The sequence below is a fragment of the Octopus sinensis genome, linkage group LG9, assembly GCF_006345805.1.
Source record: "Octopus sinensis linkage group LG9, ASM634580v1, whole genome shotgun sequence".
Classification (NCBI taxonomy): Eukaryota; Metazoa; Mollusca; class Cephalopoda; order Octopoda; family Octopodidae; genus Octopus; species Octopus sinensis.
The window spans coordinates 64,666,886-64,685,852 of record NC_043005.1 but is presented as its reverse complement, the minus strand read 5'-3'; the positions used below and the strand labels follow the sequence as shown (position 1 = coordinate 64,685,852).

The 18,967-nt window shown below is 35.0% G+C and overlaps 1 protein-coding gene across 1 annotated transcript in view; it reads left to right on the top strand.

Moving 5' to 3' along the window:
- The window catches only part of LOC115215439 (dynein heavy chain 5, axonemal-like), a 370,977-nt gene that overhangs the window by 136,255 nt on the left and 215,755 nt on the right, over positions 1-18,967 (top strand). Inside the window, exons 24-28 of the mRNA XM_036506013.1 lie at positions 1,216-1,369; positions 6,033-6,299; positions 11,065-11,193; positions 13,374-13,511; positions 17,744-17,968. Coding sequence (XP_036361906.1) covers positions 1,216-1,369; positions 6,033-6,299; positions 11,065-11,193; positions 13,374-13,511; positions 17,744-17,968 — 913 coding nt within the window. The remainder of the gene's footprint in view (positions 1-1,215; positions 1,370-6,032; positions 6,300-11,064; positions 11,194-13,373; positions 13,512-17,743; positions 17,969-18,967) is intronic.

Genomic DNA, 18,967 nt, shown 5'->3' with positions numbered 1-18,967 from the left:
AACAATGAGGATGATGATGGTAATGAATGAAGAGGATAGATATAGAATGAGAGATAGATTGGTGGTTAAATGATTTGGGGTGAACTGTTAGAGGAATAAAGAGGAAATGCTTTAAGTGAGAATAACTGCAATGTTGTTTCATAGTCTGAATTGAATTTACTCTGTGGTACCTATTTATAGTTTGTGTATTATCTGTTACCCTTTACTTGTTCAAGCCATTAGACTATAGCCATGCTGGGGCACCTTGGTTAACTGTATAGACTAATTTCTTAGTTTCTGATCAAATCTTGTGTCTAACTGCTGATCCCACTTGGTTAGTTGTCTCATCAAATATCTCTTCAACTTTACAACCTACACTTTACCAATATACTGTATCTTCTCATACAACAAAAATGAATTGTTTTGTATTCATTGTTTCTTAGTGTCTTCTCGTGTTATATAAAAATCATTAAATATTTAAATATTTTTCCTAAGATGTCATTTCTAGTAAAAACCATTTTATCTATAATGTGAAAAAATTTTCCTATTAGATAAGTTTGTTGAAGTAAAAAATATTTCGAAAATTGGAAATAAATGTCTCCTTTCTTATGTATTTTAATATCTTGATAATAAAAGGAAATTGATTAAAGGGTTGATGTTTAATATATTGGACATGAATAATCTATCTAGCAATGCTATTATAGCTCAGTCCGCAGAGCTGTAAAATGAAACCACCATCAAGATATCTGGCTCCTTACTATATACTGCAGGCTAAATACTTGATGGCTGATTTTGTTTAGCAAAAAAAAAATAGGGAGAGTTTGAAATTATTTTTATGGGTTAACTGTAAGAAGAATGTACTCCTTTAAGTTGAACTATCCAATATATATCATATACATGTGTGTGTGTATGTGTGTACACATGCACACACATATAATGTACATATATAATGGGTTTTGAGGCTTACATTTGAATCTTGAAATATTCTTTTGGAATTATATATCATATTTATTCACTATAATTTAGAGACAACTTACTGTCCTATTTATTGGTTGAACATTTTAAAAACAATTTACATATATAATATGAATATAAATAAGCCTCACAATGAAGAAAAATATCACAACTGTAAAAATATATACATTTTTATTTCCATGAAAATATCCTCTTTATTGAATATGGAAAGTCAGAATAAAGAGCACGTCATTTCAATTTGAGATAATGATTATATTTCAGATACAATATTCCATTTAAAGCAGCCATTCAAACCTGGGTTACAAATCTGTCAACCACTGCTGAAATCATTGAGAACTGGATCATGGTACAAAATCTTTGGATTTATTTGGAGGCTGTCTTTGTTGGAGGTGATATTGCCAAACAACTCCCACAGGTAAATAAGATTTGTTTCTTAATTTATAGAGAGATACACAAACAAAAAAACACAGACATGCACACACACACACACACACACACACACACACACATACATGAGGGTGTGCTGAAAAGTTTATAGGCTCACTATGAAGGCATGATGCTTGGGCTGTGAAATCTTGCTGCATTAATTTCAGCTCTTCTTATTAATAATCCCATTGTTTATTCTCAGATAAACTGACATCTGACTGTTCAAAGAAGATTTCAACAATAACTAGCAGTGACTTCTCTGGAAAACACAACATTTTGCATTGTGGCATTATCAAGTACCTGCAGAAAAAAACTGTTTAACCTTCAAGGATATTCAGGTTGACATAGATCCCACATTAGAGGATAATGTTTTCACTTTATCAACAGTGCAAAAGTGAGCAGCTGAATTTAGGAAAAGAAGGGAGAGATTTGAAACTGACCCAACAACTGGATGTCCTACAACTACCACCACAGAGGAAAATATCGATCATGTTCATGACATGGTGATAGATGACAGGCGATCAACTATAAATCAAACAGCCAATGCTATTAGTATATCCCATGAGAGAATTGACAATATTCTATATGACAATCTTAGCACGTCAAAGTTTTCTGCTCAGTGGTTGCCACATCTTCTGATACCTGATCAAAAGTACACCAGGCTGATGTCATCATGGAGAAATATGACATAGTTTGAGGCAGATCCAGCTGGTTTCCTTGACTGTTTCCTCACCTAGGATGAGTGTTTGGTTGAACATTTTGCACCAGAGACAAAGAGGCAATCCATATAGTGGAAATACACTTCCTTACTTGCTCCAGAGTAGGTCATGATGGCCTTACTTCATCAATGGAGAGTACTATGCCAACTTGCTGAGGCAAATACAAAAGGACATCAAGACCAAATGACCAGGAAAAGTGACAAAAATGGGGTCTTGTTTCTTCAAAACAGTACTCCAGCACACAAGTCCTTGCTTTCAATGGTTGCTGTGCATGACTGTGGCTTTGAACCAGTTGATCACCCTATCTCTTCTCCTGGTTTAAACCCCTCTAACTATCATCTGTTTCCCAACATGTAAAACCACTTGGTTGGGAACTCATATTGCAGTGATGACGATGTTATATCTGCTGTTGATAACGTTTTTGGTTCAACAGGATGAAAGCTTCTTCAGCAATTGGATTCAAGCATGGTAACAATGATGGGAGAAGTATGCTGACTGCATGGGCGAACTATGTTGAAAAATAGACCTCATTTAGTTACATTTCATCAGAGTGCCATGTTCAGCTGATGAACTTTTCAGCCAACACTCATACATCACTCCAAGTAATCTGATACTCTTGATTATTAAACAACATCAGCTGCCATATATATATATATATATATATATACACCTGCTGTTGACAACTTGTCAACTTCTATGAAGGATTTTAAAGCGCCATCATCAAGAAAGACAGGATTTCAGACTTAATAAGTGATTTAGTGTCTGCTGAACTAAGTAAACAAATATAAAGTATAGAAAATCATGAAATATGTATCTACTGACAGGTAATTATTGTTGATGTGTGATTTGTCTTTTGTTTAGACATGAACAGCATGTAAGATGGTAACTGCAAGCTTGATAGGTGTTTTTTTTTTTTTTGATATATAACTAAGCACTGATAGAAAGGTTAACAACGATGTAAGATTTGCCTTCATTTAAGTACAAGAAATAATCTTTCTTGCACAGTTTGCTGTGGCATAATGGGCATTCTGTGATGGAGGAATTTTGGTAAGTACCTATACTCTAACAAGTCATCATATGAAGATCTTCAAAAATGCAAAGCAAGGATCTGCTGTATTGTGACACACCTAATTGTGTCCATATTGAGCACTCCCAGATAGTGGTGAAGACAGGAATCTCAAACTTATAATAAATTTGTTGTACTTAGACACAGGCAACTGTTACCACTTGAAGCTTTCTCTTAGTTATTCTGCAATAATTATTTTGCAACACATGAGATGAATGGTGGAATAATAGAAAATAGAATAATAGAAAAGTAATCTGAGAAAGAAGCATATAGGTGCAGGAGTGGCTGTGTGGTAAGTAGCTTGCTAACCAACCACATGGTTCCGGGTTCAGTCCCACTGCGTGGCATCTTAGGCAAGTGTCTTCTGCTATAGCCCCAGGCCGACCAATGCCTCGTGAGTAGATTTGGTAGACGGAAACTGAAAGAAGTCTGTCGTATATATGTATATGTGTGTGTATGTGTTTGTGTGTCTGTGTTTGTCCCCCTAGCATTGCTTGACAACCGATGTTGGTGTGTTTACGTCCCCGTCACTTAGCGGTTTGGCAAAAGAGACCGATAGAATAAGTACTGGGCTTACAAAGAATAAGTCCCAGGGTCGATTTGCTCAACTAAAGGCAGTGCTCCAGCATGGCCGCAGTCAAATGACTGAAACAAGTAAAAAAGAAAAGATATGATTTTATCTTTGATTGGATATTCTGAAACTTATAATGAAGCATGGAATGTTTGAGGTTGGTACATTGGTGGGAAGAGTTTGTGAAGTGTATATGTTGAAAAGCACAAGGTTTTGGATAAATGCTCAGAATAAGCTCTTGCATTTTCTTTGAATTATAATATTGATGCAAATCAATATCATTAACTGGAATCTATTGTCACATGGAAGCATAGTGAGTTACAAAAGTTTCAAAGCTTAATAACATTGATAAAGTGCTTTATCTGTCAGTGATTCTGTGATAATAATGTCGTTGTTGTTGTTGTTATGCAACAAGATGGGTAAGGGTGATTAGGTGATGGTCTAGGGCTTAGGGGCAGGAGACCCCAGACCTTGGAAAAATACAAAAAATCTTTGGTCATCTTGTTGTAGTCGAGGGCTCTTCGTTGATGCCCGACACCACTGGGAGGTGGCCCTTGAAGTCGCTGGAAATGGAGATCTCCAGGTCCAAATTCTTGAACAGCATAATAATGTCTGTGTTAAAGAGATCCAGAGTGCTGCTGCCCAGCCAGCTAAGCATAAGAGCATAACAAATTTAAGTACTAGTGATTGGTAGTTATGATGATTTGAAAATCGCCCTGAAATGGATAAGATATAAGTATTCTAAGCATTTGAAAGTGTTCACTGCATGCTTCCAGAGACTAAAAATCTATTCAGTTTGGATGTCACAAGAGGGACAAACAGATTAATACACTGACTAGAATGTTTCCAGAAGGTATCTAAATGAAATTATTGATACCACTAATGGCATTACACCATATCAAGGCTCACAATCTTAAATTGATGACAATGACTTTAGTACATTACTAAGAGCTATCCCATTAACTTTGGCAACTGACAAATATTCTTCAAAGTGTTAACAGAATGTGGGTTTGTTATTACAAATTAATGGTTCACATAACATAATCAATGCTACACTATACCTTCTATTTAACCTAAATAGGTTAGAGATATAAGTTCCCCTCCCTACACAGAGAAACATAGATTATTAGCTGAGAGCTTTTTTCACTTGAACAACTGAATTCATATCATCTAAAGCCATAGAGAATAAAATGACCAACAAACTTTACACATCATTCTTTTCACTACTTTAATAGTACTTCTATGCTTTATGAAACATTACTATTCCTGTTATACCTCATATTGCCAAAGATACTTTATTAATTATGAATTATTGATTATTGATTCAGCTATAAAACTGATTGAAAATGAAGTTAGTTTTCTAAGAATTTGAACTCTGCACTATGAACCTTGATATCAATGTTTTATAACACTGGTCAACAAGCATGTTTCATCAAGCATATAACACGGTGTAACTAATGTAGATTTTAATGCAGATTTCAAATATGTCTATGCATTTCTATATTTAAGAGATGAGGAATTTTGTACAGTATTCACATTATTTACATTATTCACATTTGATGGATATTTGTCCTCCTCTTGTTTGTTGTTAACACAATGTTTCGGCTGATATAACCTCCAACCTAAAAGAAACAGCCCATATGCAAGGATACAACAACCTCCTAAGAAAACCAAGTGCAGATACAAATAGCATATGGGAACTGATATTAAGGACAGATAGGAAAATATTGCTGGACACTTTACCATGATCAACGAGATCAGGAACACCACAGCAAATCCAAATTACAATGTTTCTAACACTGTTGTTCTAACTTTGTTTTGTCTAACCCATTTTTTGTGTATTCACTCTTTGTAGAATGATAGTGATGATTTTTAATTCAATAAACTAATTTACTTTCTAAAAATAATATGTCCTTATTTATTGCATTAGTGATTTCATGTATATAAATATGTTAAAATATTTGCATGTATCTGCTGAAAAACTGATACGTGTTGCATATAAATGGAGTGAAAATTTGAAATCAGCATGAAAAAAATTAGTCTCAAAAAGATGGTTTGCATTCATAACGAGTATAATACTTTTAATTTTGCTGACCAGTGTAATTAAAGCATGTATCACACACATTTCATATTCCAATTTATAAATGATATCACTTTAATTGCTCCAAGCAGACAATTATGATTTTGTAAAAAACCCAAATAAAGATAAATTTAATGCCTTTGTGGTTCATACATTGAACGAACATTTAGGAATAAAACATTGATTTCAAATTATTTCTGTTATTTTTGCTTTCAGGAAGCCAAGCGGTTTAGCACCATTGACAAATCCTGGGTGAGGATCATGCAACGTGCCCACGAGATACCTAATATTGTAGCCTGCTGTGTTGGTGATGATATTTTATCCCAGCAGTTACCTTATCTATTAGAGCAGTTGGAGATGTGTCAGAGGTCACTTACTGGTTATCTTGAGAAGAAGAGATTGGTTTTCCCTCGTTTCTTTTTTGTGTCTGATCCAGCTCTGCTAGAAATCCTTGGGCAGGCTAGTGATTCTCATACAATTCAAGTGAGTTACTTTCATTTTCTTTCTGTTACTGTTAATGTATTATTCTTATACCTTAGAAATTATTGCTATTTATACTCAAATATTGGTACAGCATTCTTCACTCTAATTTGTGCATCATAAGCTTGAGATTCTAGTGTATCCAGGAATAGACAGATGTTCTGGTAACAGTGAACATCAAAATTCCTGGCACTGTGTATAGTATTGAAGTTGGTGTTAAGAAAGGCATCCAACCATAGAAGCCAAAGAAACGTGATGCATTGGAATGTAATGCAGTCTTCTGACTTGTTAGAATCTGTTGATACGTTTGACCCATGCCAGTATGGAAGACAAACATTAGATGACGATGATGATGATGTTTTAAATATATATACCCATATCACCGTGATTTTGAACTGAGAAATACTCTTAGTTCATCTTCAGTGAATCTTACTGACCCCAGGGTTATAGAGTTTATTTTTATCTCAACCAATGTGTACAATGACTTCCTGAAGATGAAGTAAGAGTATTTCTGAAAGTTCAAAATCAAGGTGATATGGGTATGTCTGACCTTTTCAGTTTTTGATTATTTTCATCATTGGTACAAGGTCTTAGGATTCTCATTCATTTGTCTACTTTGTGTTTAAGTGAAAACTTGTGGCAAAGTCATTTTGACTGCTATATTTAGTATGCTGGTACTGCCTGTTAGTACCCTTTAATCATTAAGGTATATATATATGTATATACATATATATATATATATATATATATATATATATATATATATATATGTATATATATATATATATATATATATATTACATATACTAGCAGAAACATTGCTCTCCCAATGGTTTTCTGGTAGTGTATACCATGTTTGTAAAACGCATTTTGATTTTTAAAAAAATATATTGAAATTGGAATTTATAAGAATTTACTTGGCAGTGTAGACTTTAATAATTAGTCTCGTTTAATAAAAGTTACACACATATAAGTAATTAATAAGCAGCTTTTATAATTATATTTTATAATTATAATAATAAGCATTATTATAGTACACACTCATACACACACCCTCCTCATTTTTGGTTGAGCAAATTGTCATTATATGAGTAAGTTTTTATTTGGAACTACTACTCTTATATATGTGTAGGAGGATCACGTCTTGTTTGATCAATTCTATTTTGGCTTGGTCCATATAACTGCATATCCTCTCATACCCTTTATAGAGTGTATTTTTACATTTTATCATATTTTTGATGATAGAATTAAAGAGACCGCTTCACTCTATACTTTCTTTGCTTGATTGTCCATCAGTTTAAAGGATTAGAACCACAGTGATTGAAGTGAAAAGGAAGAGAGGAACAGTCATAGGTAATGTAGAGGTGGACAATGGTAAGATTAAGTGGATGACAATGGATGTGCAGAAGGATTAAAGTGGAGATTAATGAGTACAAACAAGTCCAATGCAGTTGGTGTCACATATAAACTTGCAATGTAATGAGAGAGCGAAAGAGAGTGTGTTGAGGATGGTTGTATGAAGAGTGCAAGGAAGTATTTCCCATATCATCCAATATTATAGATTATAAAAATAACATAAATAATAGAGAGAAGGTATGAAGGAATGATGTGTAATTTTGGTATGTATCAATTTTTATGAAACTAACACACAAGGATGGGATCACAAATTCATAAATTCACTATGAGGGAGTGATGCTAGAGCTGTGAAATCTTGCATGTGTTAATTTCATCTCTTCTTATTAATAACTGCTTTATTTTTTTCCGTGTAAACTGACATCTGACTGTTCAAAGAACACTTCAGAAGTAATTAGTTGTGACTTCTCCTGAAATTGAACAAAATTGGCATGATGTTATCCAAGGACATTCATGCTCCAAGGACATTCATGCTGATATGGTTCCTTACCTGGGATGAGTGATGGGTTGATCCATGCAGTGTAAACACACCTCCTTACCTGCTCCAAAGAAGGCTAAGGTCGTTTCATCTGCAGAGATGGTGATGGCCTCAATTGGCTGGCAACCACTTGGTGGGGACCAGAATCACAGTGATAATGGACATCATATTTGCTGTTGATGACATTTTTGAGCAACAGGATGAAAGCTTCTTCACCATCGGGATCTAAATACTGTAACACCAATGGAAGAAATGTGTGAACTGTAAGGGAGACAGTGTTAAAAAATAACCCTCATTTGGATTACATTCCATGAGAGTATCTCGGTCAGCCTATGAACTTTACAACCAACCCACATACATAAAAATATAAGCATTGTACCAATATAATTTCTCCTGATATTACATACAGTAACATCTGTATATCCCCAGATTACCTATTATAGATATAATAATAACAATCTAGAGTTGCAAATAATGGTCCCTGTACCACAAAGTGAAACAGTATTATACTACAATTAATTTTGATAATTGTAGTATTAGATGTAGCATTCATAGTAGAAATAAAAGGAGGGGTGGGGAAAATAAGGAAGGGTAAATAAATCACTGCAGATAAATTGGAGTTGTAGTAACCATAGTCCACTATGTTGTATCAACTATTTGTAGTGTGGTTTGTTTTCAGAGAGTTTTTCTCTAAAGGATTCAGGTTTTGCCTGGATCATATTTATTAAATACAAACATTGCAAATATATTGGAATCGAAATTGAACCAATCCTATGACTGGCACCCGGCAGATGCCAGGACACCTGGACTGGAGATATGTAAAAAGCACTATCCGAATCGTGGCCGTTGCCAGCACCGCCTCGACTGGCTTCCGTGTCGGTGGCACGTAAAAAGCACCATCTGAATCGTGGCCGAAGCCAGTGCCACCTCGACTGGCTTCCGTGCAGGTGGCACGTAAAATGCACCAATCCGACCGGGGCCGATGCCAGCCTCGCCTGGCACCAGTGCAGGTGGCACGTAAAAAGCACCCACTACACTCACGGAGTGGTTGGCGTTAGGAAGGGCATCCAGCTGTAGAAACATTGTCAGATAAGACCGGAGCCTGGTGCAGCCTTCTGGCTTCCCAGATCCCCGGTCGAACCGTCCATCCCATGCAAGCATGGAAAATGGACGTTAAACGATGATGATGATGATGATGATGTAGTAACCATAGTCCACTATATATGCTCAGTGAGAGAAGAGTAATTTCAAATAAGGTAAAGAGACTAAACAGCCAACAATGGGTATTATTAATATGCAATATATAAATATATGGCCACAGCTCGTGAGCTGAAACTAGATGAAATGAAAATGAAATGATATATGTTTGTCTATCTATCTGTCTGTCTGTCTGTCTATATTATGTTTGAGGAGTGGGTATCATTATAGTTATATTGTTATTAACATTACATCTTTATTATTGGAATTTATTAATATATTTAGAGTGAGCTGGCAGGGTTGTTGTTACCTGGGTAACTTGAGACAAGTTCGTGGATTCTCAGCAAAGGTTGAAGCTTGTAGATTCCTTGAATAAGTCTTTATTTTTAGTCTCCTTATCATCTTCCTCCTACAACTACTAATTCTTCCTTCTGTGATTTCTGTGATTGCAAATCAATTTCTCACCATAAAAGCAATATTTAGAAATCTTGCTCGATAAAATGAAGCATGCAAAATTAATAATATGTGAAGCATACTTAGACCAAAGTGTGTATGGCAGGACAAAGAAATGTAGTCAGTTAAGTTTGATATTGTGTAATAAAGAAGACTGTGAAAGCATACAGAAAAGAGCAAAAGTTGACTAGTATGTAAGTACTGAAAGTGGAGGCACATGGCCTAGTGGTTAGAGCAGCCGACTTGCAGTCGAGAAATCGCGGGTTTGAATCTCAGACCGGGCGATATGTGTGTTTATGAACGAGACACCTAAGCTCCACGCAGCTCCGGCAGAAGGTAATGACGAAACTTCTGCTGACTCTTTCGCCACAACTTTCTCTCACTCTTTCCTCCTGCATCTTGCAGCTCACCTGTGATGGACCAGTGTCCCATCCAGGTGGGGAACCTATACGCCAAGAAACCAGAAAACCGGCCCTTATGAGCCAGGCGTGACCCGAGAAGGAACAACCAACCACCAAGTACTGAAAGATTACTGAATAAGACTTTCAGTAAAAAAAGATGTTGAGATTGTGGTGTCAAAACAAGACAGTTCATTACAAATGGAAATGTATATGTGAGAAAATATTACCCAAAACAAGCAGAAAGAAAATTCAAGAACAGGAATGTTTAATATACAAACATGGATGTATCTGTTTGTGAGTGTTCAATTGTTTGACATGGTGTGTTCTTGATATGGAAACAACTCTGGCCAATAAGTGAAATATGGTTGTTTGTATTTAATAAATATGATCCAGACGAAACCTGAATCCTTTAGAGAAAACCCTCTAAAAACAAACCCCTCTGCAAATAGTTGATTGATGGTTACTTGAAAATGGTGTTCAACATATCAATTTGAGATGCAAGAATTAGATGCACTTTATATGACCTAATTTTCAGAGTCTATTTTTGACAATAAAAGTCCACATTAAATGTAAAGCAACTAATTCAACGGTTTTGATATAATTTATTTGTGGCAATTCACTGGAAAGATACAAAATGCTTACAGGGAGAGCTGAATGTTATCTTGTTTGTCGATATATTCCTGTAAACCTGTGGGAGTAGATGATATATTGGTATAATCTCTTCTGTCAGTGATTGCTTGCTTCATTTATATCGATATCACTTTTATGGTAGTATCATGTTGGGATATATACTTCATATTTATATATATCTTTTCTGTATTTTTAGTCTCATCTGTTGAGTTGTTTTGACAACATAAAATCAGTGAGGTTTGATGAAAAGAACTATGATAAGATCTTGTCTGTACATTCATCTGAAAACGAAACTGTCACTCTTGATGAAACAGTACTTGCTCAGGTGTTGTATAATTCTTTTGTAAAATATGTTTCTATGTTCAAAGATTCTTACTTTATTGTATTTAAAAGCTTGTTTAAAAAATACAAATATAAGTGTTTCTCAATTACTTGAAAATCCAACAGCATCATATAAATTCATCCAAAATTTCTTATTATCATCTGTATGTTATTTCATATTTTATGAACATATTATTCCTAGTTTCATGTATTTAAAGAAAGCTACATCCATTTGTTTCACTAAAGAGACATTCTTATCACAACAGAAATTTAGTATCTCCATAATTTTGAATTATGAGCTCATTTACATCTCTTAGTACTGATATTGTGCAATGTGTACAATTTATAAAGTCATTATTATACTCAAACTATTTCATGTTTGTAAGATAAGATGAGATTTCATGCTCCACCAAAATCCTAACATTGCGGGCTTTTCTGAGAAACAAATTAGAATTGTAATCTTTGCTTGATAAAGGTGGTTTTATCATATTAATCTTTGATATAGCAGCAAATGCTATCCTAATTGTTTTTAAGTCCCTCCCAAAATGGTGGCAAGTAGCAAGCAATAAAACAGGCATCAAAACACTTATTTTGTTAAAAGAAAAATCTCATGTGTAACAAGAAGGAAGAAAATTGTTAAAGACAGGTGTTCAAGTAAAGAAACTATTAGAGTAGAAACTCTTCTTAGAAGAGTGAAAGGATTAGAATTAGGAGAAAAATGAGCCTCTCATTTAGTAACCTTAATAGAGGAATAAGTGAAGATAGGCTGGCAGAACAGCACACATGGATGTATTTCTAGACAAGAGATAAAGAAGCAATATTTTATTGGTGAAAGGGGAGTTGATGTTTAACTGCCAAAACAGTACTAATTATGTTAGAAACTTGTTTTGGAATTTGATTAAGGAGAGAGGAAGAACACCAGCAGAGACGCCCAGATTAGAAGTGATAGAAGGTATTTAATATAAGGTGAATAAAAGGTAAAAAGATGAAGAATACATTTAAAATAAAAATAATGATGAGCTTTGTATAGAGAAGCAATCTTGTTAGTGATTGATTTAGCTATTGATATCACATAGTAAGATCTCTGGGAAAAAGTTAAACTTAAATAATAATAATAATAATAATAATAATAATGAAATTATTGTATACAGTACTTAGATGCACCACCACTTGTCAAAAGTGCGTCTAAAGCATATGCAGTAATGTACAAATGTCTGGGAAGTGAACAGTGTATGAGTCAGATACATGCTTGCATGTGTATGGAGGGGAGAAAATCAGGTGTAGTGTTGGCGAATCTCAGGAAGCATGGAAGTTTTGAAGGATGTACTGCTCCGACAACTAACAACTGATGCCAGCAGTTCGTTCCATACTTCAGCAACTCTTAGCGTGAAAAAATGTTTCCAAAAGTCATGGGAGCTGTGCCATTTTCTGACTTTGTAAACATGTCCACGGGTGTTAGACAAATGGAGTTTAAAAAGGTGCTCAGAGTTATTGTTGGTAAGATGGTTAATAATTTTATGGGTGTCTGATAAGTCAGCTGCCAGACGTCGGAGTTAAAAGGTGAAGATCAGAAAACTCATGAAAAGTCGTAGAAATAGGAACAACATCAGAGTTCCTGAAACAATAAATGGAAAAAGCTTAGCTTTTGCATAGTTGAAAGAAGCTAATCACTGAGACTCCCAACCAGTCATGAAATGTAGATGGAGCTCGAGTGAACCAATTATTTCTTACAACAAATCAGATATCTTATTCAAGGAAGAATACAAAGAAGTGCCATCAGTAAGACCATCCCAAAGGTCATTAGTAAAAAAGTAAGAACAAGAACGAACAGAATAGATCTTGAGAAATGGTAGGTGAAACAGAATAAGTAGAAGACTAATGGACACCTGCAGCAATATCCATGTTACATTCATTCAAAAAACATTCAAGAATTCTAAGGATCCTTCCCGAAATTTCATAATGTCTCATCAAGTAATTAACATGTCAAATCCTGTCAAATGTTTTCAATATGTCTAGCGTAACAATACAATTGCATTACAGTTATTTAAAGCATGGAAGAGCCATTCATTTATCAGCATCAAATCAACAGTGGAATGCAAAATAGGATACAATTCTATTGGTATTTTTATAAGTATTTGAAATTATTTGCTGTCCCTTTTGTCATAAATTCACATTTCATTTCAGGGCAATGTTGAAGTTTGGCTGGGAGATTTATTGAGAGTATCTCGCCACTCTTTACATGCAGTTATCCGAAGTTCTTACTTTGCAACTAGTGATCCAATGTTTAAGCTCATTGAGTTTCAAAATGCTTATCCAGCTCAAGTAAGTGTATCTGATTTTAACAGACTTTTTTTATGGAAAATTTCCCTGGTAGCTTTTTTACCCCTTACGTATAGTGATTGAAATTGTTGTTCAGGTCACTGCTTGGATCAAACTGGGAATCAAACGGCGGCGGTGGTAGAGGAGGAGGATAAAAAATACCTTAGGAATGATAAACCATGTTCGAAATTTCCTCAAGACACCTGAAGAAGGCTGGAGCGTATATCAGCTGAAACGTGTTAACAACAAACAAAATGAGGACAAATATCTGTTGAATGTAAATAATGCAAAATGAATTGTTATTTGAAAAAATTCAACGTTTTACAGCAAGGAATCTGATTTCCAATGGGTTAGACAATTTGAATTTTATAGAGAAAAATATTTAAGTCCAAGGACAAAGAGCTTAATGCAGTTTTAAAATTCACTTTTCCTTATGACACACAAACTTAATTATGCAAACATTATTCTGATTATAAAGATGAGAATATTGTGCACTAATTACTAAAATGGGTTTATGAATATTAAGTCAAAAGTAGAATCAGATATCATTTGCCATTAATTAACCATAATCAATAAAAGACATTTCCATTGATATGTCTGGAGAAATTCTGGAATTACAAGCTAAAGTAAGGAATAACTGATGAAATAATCAGTTTTCAGATTATTAATTTCATACAGTTCTATATTTAAGAGATGAGAAATTATTTACATTTGATATATCCTCCAGCTTTCATTAGGTGTCCTGGGGAAATTTCGAACCTGGGTTCTCATTCCTAAGGTATTTTTCGATGTTGTTGTTGTTGACATATGACATCAGGACAGTATTCAAGAGTAATACAACACTTCGCCAATATCTCCTTCGGGTAAAACCACCCATAAAAGAGAATATGACCAAAGACTGCGTGTACTCCATCCCATGCAGCTGTGGTTGGTTATATAAATGTGAAACATGCTGCCCGCTGAAAATAAGGGTAGACAAACATCGCAAAGCTGTGACCCTCCAGCCTTCATCAGGTGTCCTGGGGAAATTTCGAACCTGGGTTCTCATTCTTAAGGTATTTTTCGATGTTGTGGTTGTTGTTATTGTCGTTGTTGTTGTTATTGCCATTGTCATCATCAGTGTCAGCGGCCTAAAGCAAAAAAGGACTGTGCTAGTCACCCTTCTGCTCACATGACTTCCCCTGCTCCTCTCCTTCCAGCAAGCCATTTTCATGACATCCTTGATCCTATACTTCCAACCTCCCCCAGACCCACAAGTTAAAGAAAAAAAAAACTGAAAAAACATTTGGTTGCTGAATAGAATTATCATCAACATAATTGAAGCAAAATTAATGTCCGTCACTTGTAGAATCATTTATGTAGCTGGGAATCAGGGTATTAACACATTAAAAGCAAAAAAAGACAAATGCATTGGTATAGAGAACCACATTAACATTAATTTACATTGGCATTGAATTAATATTGGCACAGAGCTAGCAGTTTTGAGAGAGGAACTAAGTCAATTACATCAACACCAATGTTCAACTGGTACTTTATTTTATCGTTCCCACAAAAGGATGAAAGGAAAAGTTGACCCTGGTGGCATTTGCCATTAAGCATTTTGACCACTTAGCTAACCATTACTGCCAGCTCACTGCTTTAGGCTTTGCATTAATATTGTTGTCAAAGGTACCTACAGTAGAAATTGAGCCAAGCAAAAACTTGATAATAACAAATTACTATGAAACCACAACACATTGAAGTTTACTGGTGATATAATGAAGGGATAATTTTTTATAGACTCTTATATTGATATGGAAAGCTGGAAAACATTCAAGATGCTGAAATGAAACTGAGATTTGCTTGTGAACCACTTTATTTTGTGGCATGGTAGATACTGTCATGTTGAAGACATCCTAATTTTGGAAATATAACTGTAGGAAATTTCATTTTTTTATACTCATTAAAGCCCAGTCCACATGGTCGAGTAGTGAGTAGTACACAACACTATGCTTTTTAATGTAAATGTCCTGTAATCATTCAGTCCATAATTGCCCACGGGCATATGGCATAGTGGTTAAGAGCACGAGTTACTAACCCCAAGATTCCCAGTTTGATTCCAAGCAGTGACCTGAACAATAATAACAATAATCAAACCACACCTGCCATTATTGACCACCTCGCTGGTACTCAACTATGACTGCATCCTGCCATCCCTTGTGTGCAACGAAACTCAGCTCTCCACTGCTCAATTGTGTGGATGGAACTTAACAAACACCAGTCATTCGTTGTTTGTCATATCTTAAATTTTTAGCAAAGAACCTGTAAAAAAACTGGATATTACACCTTTACTAATACCTAATGGGCTGTAATGTTAAATACAGCAAGAACTTCCAATTAACCTTGTAGAATATACATGGTAATTTTCAAGGTACTGTTTTTACAAAAAATGTGCGTCTTTCTTGCTAAAAAATACAATAAATCATGAATTTAAAATCATGATAAAATAATCAAACTTATGAAAAAACTGACTCTTCACGATTCTTTTTCCACAGTCAATAAAGAATATGTTATAGCAATAATATTATTAATGCAGACAACATCATTGTAAATGTAAAAGGAGATATCTTTTCTGCATGTATGTTTGCATAAGTATCTAAAGTATTTGATTCTCAATGACATTCGTACATATATTTTTGTTGTGCTTGTAGCAATAGTTTGATTTACTCAGTTAAAATTTAAAATTCTTATCACATCTTAGGATTTTTTTAAATGAATAAATTGGAATAAATTACCATTTATGACATTATTATTGCAAAGAAAATCAAACCTATGTCTGTGTTTGTCTGTTTATTGTCTTTTCTTTGTATATCTAGAATATTGACATACATGCATCAGGGAGAGAGCAAAAAATGATAAAATTTATCTGGTTTGTGGTTTTATTATACTCTTTTGGAGTAACATAAAAAATACCTGAATTTACTTAAGTTTTTTTTTTTTTTTCGAAAAGGAAAACTTGATAAAAGTATGAACATTAAAATATTGGCTGATAATGGAAATAGTAGCGTCATTATTCTTAGTGGCCACTAAACTACCAATAGTTACATTATAACATAATTCTATGTCAATAGAATGGTTTTATAAAACTGCTATTCTGTTTCATAGATTTATGCTTAGCAGAATGAAAGAGAGAGAGAGAAACTCTGAACTGAGGTAGCTAGATGATGTTATTACTGAGATCCAAGTGTGAGAGGAGAGTGACAGAAGGAGTGGAATCTATATGTGCAGAAACTAACTTTTCAAGTAAATTTTGAAGAAAGAATGTAGCCTGAACAGTAGGAATATGTTGTAGATAAGAGTTGAGAGATTCGCGTCTCAGAAAGGAATATATGACTTGTGTGTTGGGGGTGATGCAAGGGTTCTTAGGATAGAGAAAAATTCACAGTTATCTGGGAAGAGGGGAGACAATTGATTAGAAGGTTTTTGTCCCTTATTCTTCATTTGCATTGCAGGCAAGTGTAAAGTACGATGGCACATGAATAGATCTAAAAGACCACTGCTAAAAACTACCACTGAATTCATGCAACTGAGTGAACTCCACTGTTAAACTTGGTAGCATGGTGTGTTTATCATCCCCTCAAAATGGACAACCTTCTACACCATACAGAAGCAGGTTACATTAAAATAACAACTGCAACAATAATGATGTAGTAGTAGCAGCAGTAGTAGCAGCCATTCAAGAATTTGGACCTGGAGATCTCCATTTCCAGTGACTTCAAGGGCCACCTCCCAGTGGTGTCGGGCATCAACGAAGAGCTCTCGACTACAACAAGACGACCAAAGTCTGGGGTTTCCTGCCCCTAAGCCCTAGACCATCACCTAATCATCCTTACCCATCTTGATGCTTAACAACAACAACAACAACAGCAGCAGTAGCATAGTAGTACTAGTTCTGACAGCAATGGCAGCAATAGTAGTAGTAAGAGGAGGAGAAGAAGGAAAATTTAAGGTTGATTATTATGAATGAAGGCCAGCATGATCAGTGCTAATGATTTTAATTCTGTGTAATTATGATAACCCATTTAAATGTATTTATGCTAAAAAAAAGTATTTTAAAAAATATTTCTATCAAGTTACTTTAGCAACATGAATTCAGAAAATTCAAAACATTATTTGAAATGATAGCACTATGTTATAATATCAATTTACAATAAGCGTGCTTACCATAACTGAGAAATTGTTTATCTTGCCTGTAGGTTGGCCTGTTAGGCTTACAGATAATGTGGACCAGAGATTCTGAAGAGGCCCTCAGTCGAGCTCGAGTTGATAAGAAAATTATGGGAACAATCAACGACAAATTTGGAGATATCCTTAATGAGTTAATTAATGTAACAATGCAAGAACTCAGCAAAGTAGACCGTACCAAGTTTGAGACTCTTGTTACTATACATGTGCATCAAAAAGACATTTTTGAGGACTTGGTAATGTTTTAAATTATCATATTCTAAACATATTTGAAAATATAAATCTATGCTCTGTTATTATTGCTAAACTTTTGACTATAACTTTAAAGAGATTTGATTAAAATGCAGACATAATTAATAGTAAAACCCACAGCTATGTGGTTATAATGTCAATTTGTAACCATGCGACCATGTCAGTGCGTACCTGCCATATATGTGTGTATGTGTGTGTGTATTCGTTTGTTCAGCCATGTGAGAGCCAAAGAACTGAAGTGTTTCGGATTGCAAGATAGTGTGTGAGAGAAAATTGTAATGTTGTAGGAGAGATATGTGTCTGCATGGATGAAGGTGCACTTGCATTTAATGATTCTGCAAAGAAAGAGGCTTGGAAATGCCACTATGAATGGCTGGTAAATGAAGAGAATGAATGGGAGGAGGAGAATCTGCCAAATGTTGACCCAGTTGAGGGACCAGCTACCTGAAATGACAGTACCTTGGTAGATAAAGCAAATAATGATATAGAGTGAAAGCCCCTGACCCTTCAGGAATCACCGTTGAGATGCTTAAAATATCTGGTGGTGTGGGCTATGGTCTAGTCACCCATATTGTAAATCAGGTGGTTCACAAAGGAGTCACACCCAGTGACTGGTGTAGTAGCACTGTAGTCACCTACTACAAAGGTAAAGGTGATGCCTTACATAGAAATAATTACAGAAGTATCATATTGTTTCATCAGGTGATGGAAGTTATGAGAAGAGTCATAGCCCAACTAAGTAGAGAGAGAGTTAGTCTAGATGAGATACAGTTTGGCACCAGGGAGAAGCACCACTGATGCTATATTTCTGGTAGGCAGCTGCAGGAGAAATACTTAGCCAAAGATAAACCCCTGCTTTTGTTGACTTGGAGAAAGCCTTTGACAGGGTCCCCCAATCCCTTATCTGGTGGTCAATGCAGAAACAAGGGATAGATGAGTGGTTGGTGAAAGCTGTACAAGCTTTGTATAAGGATGCTACCAAT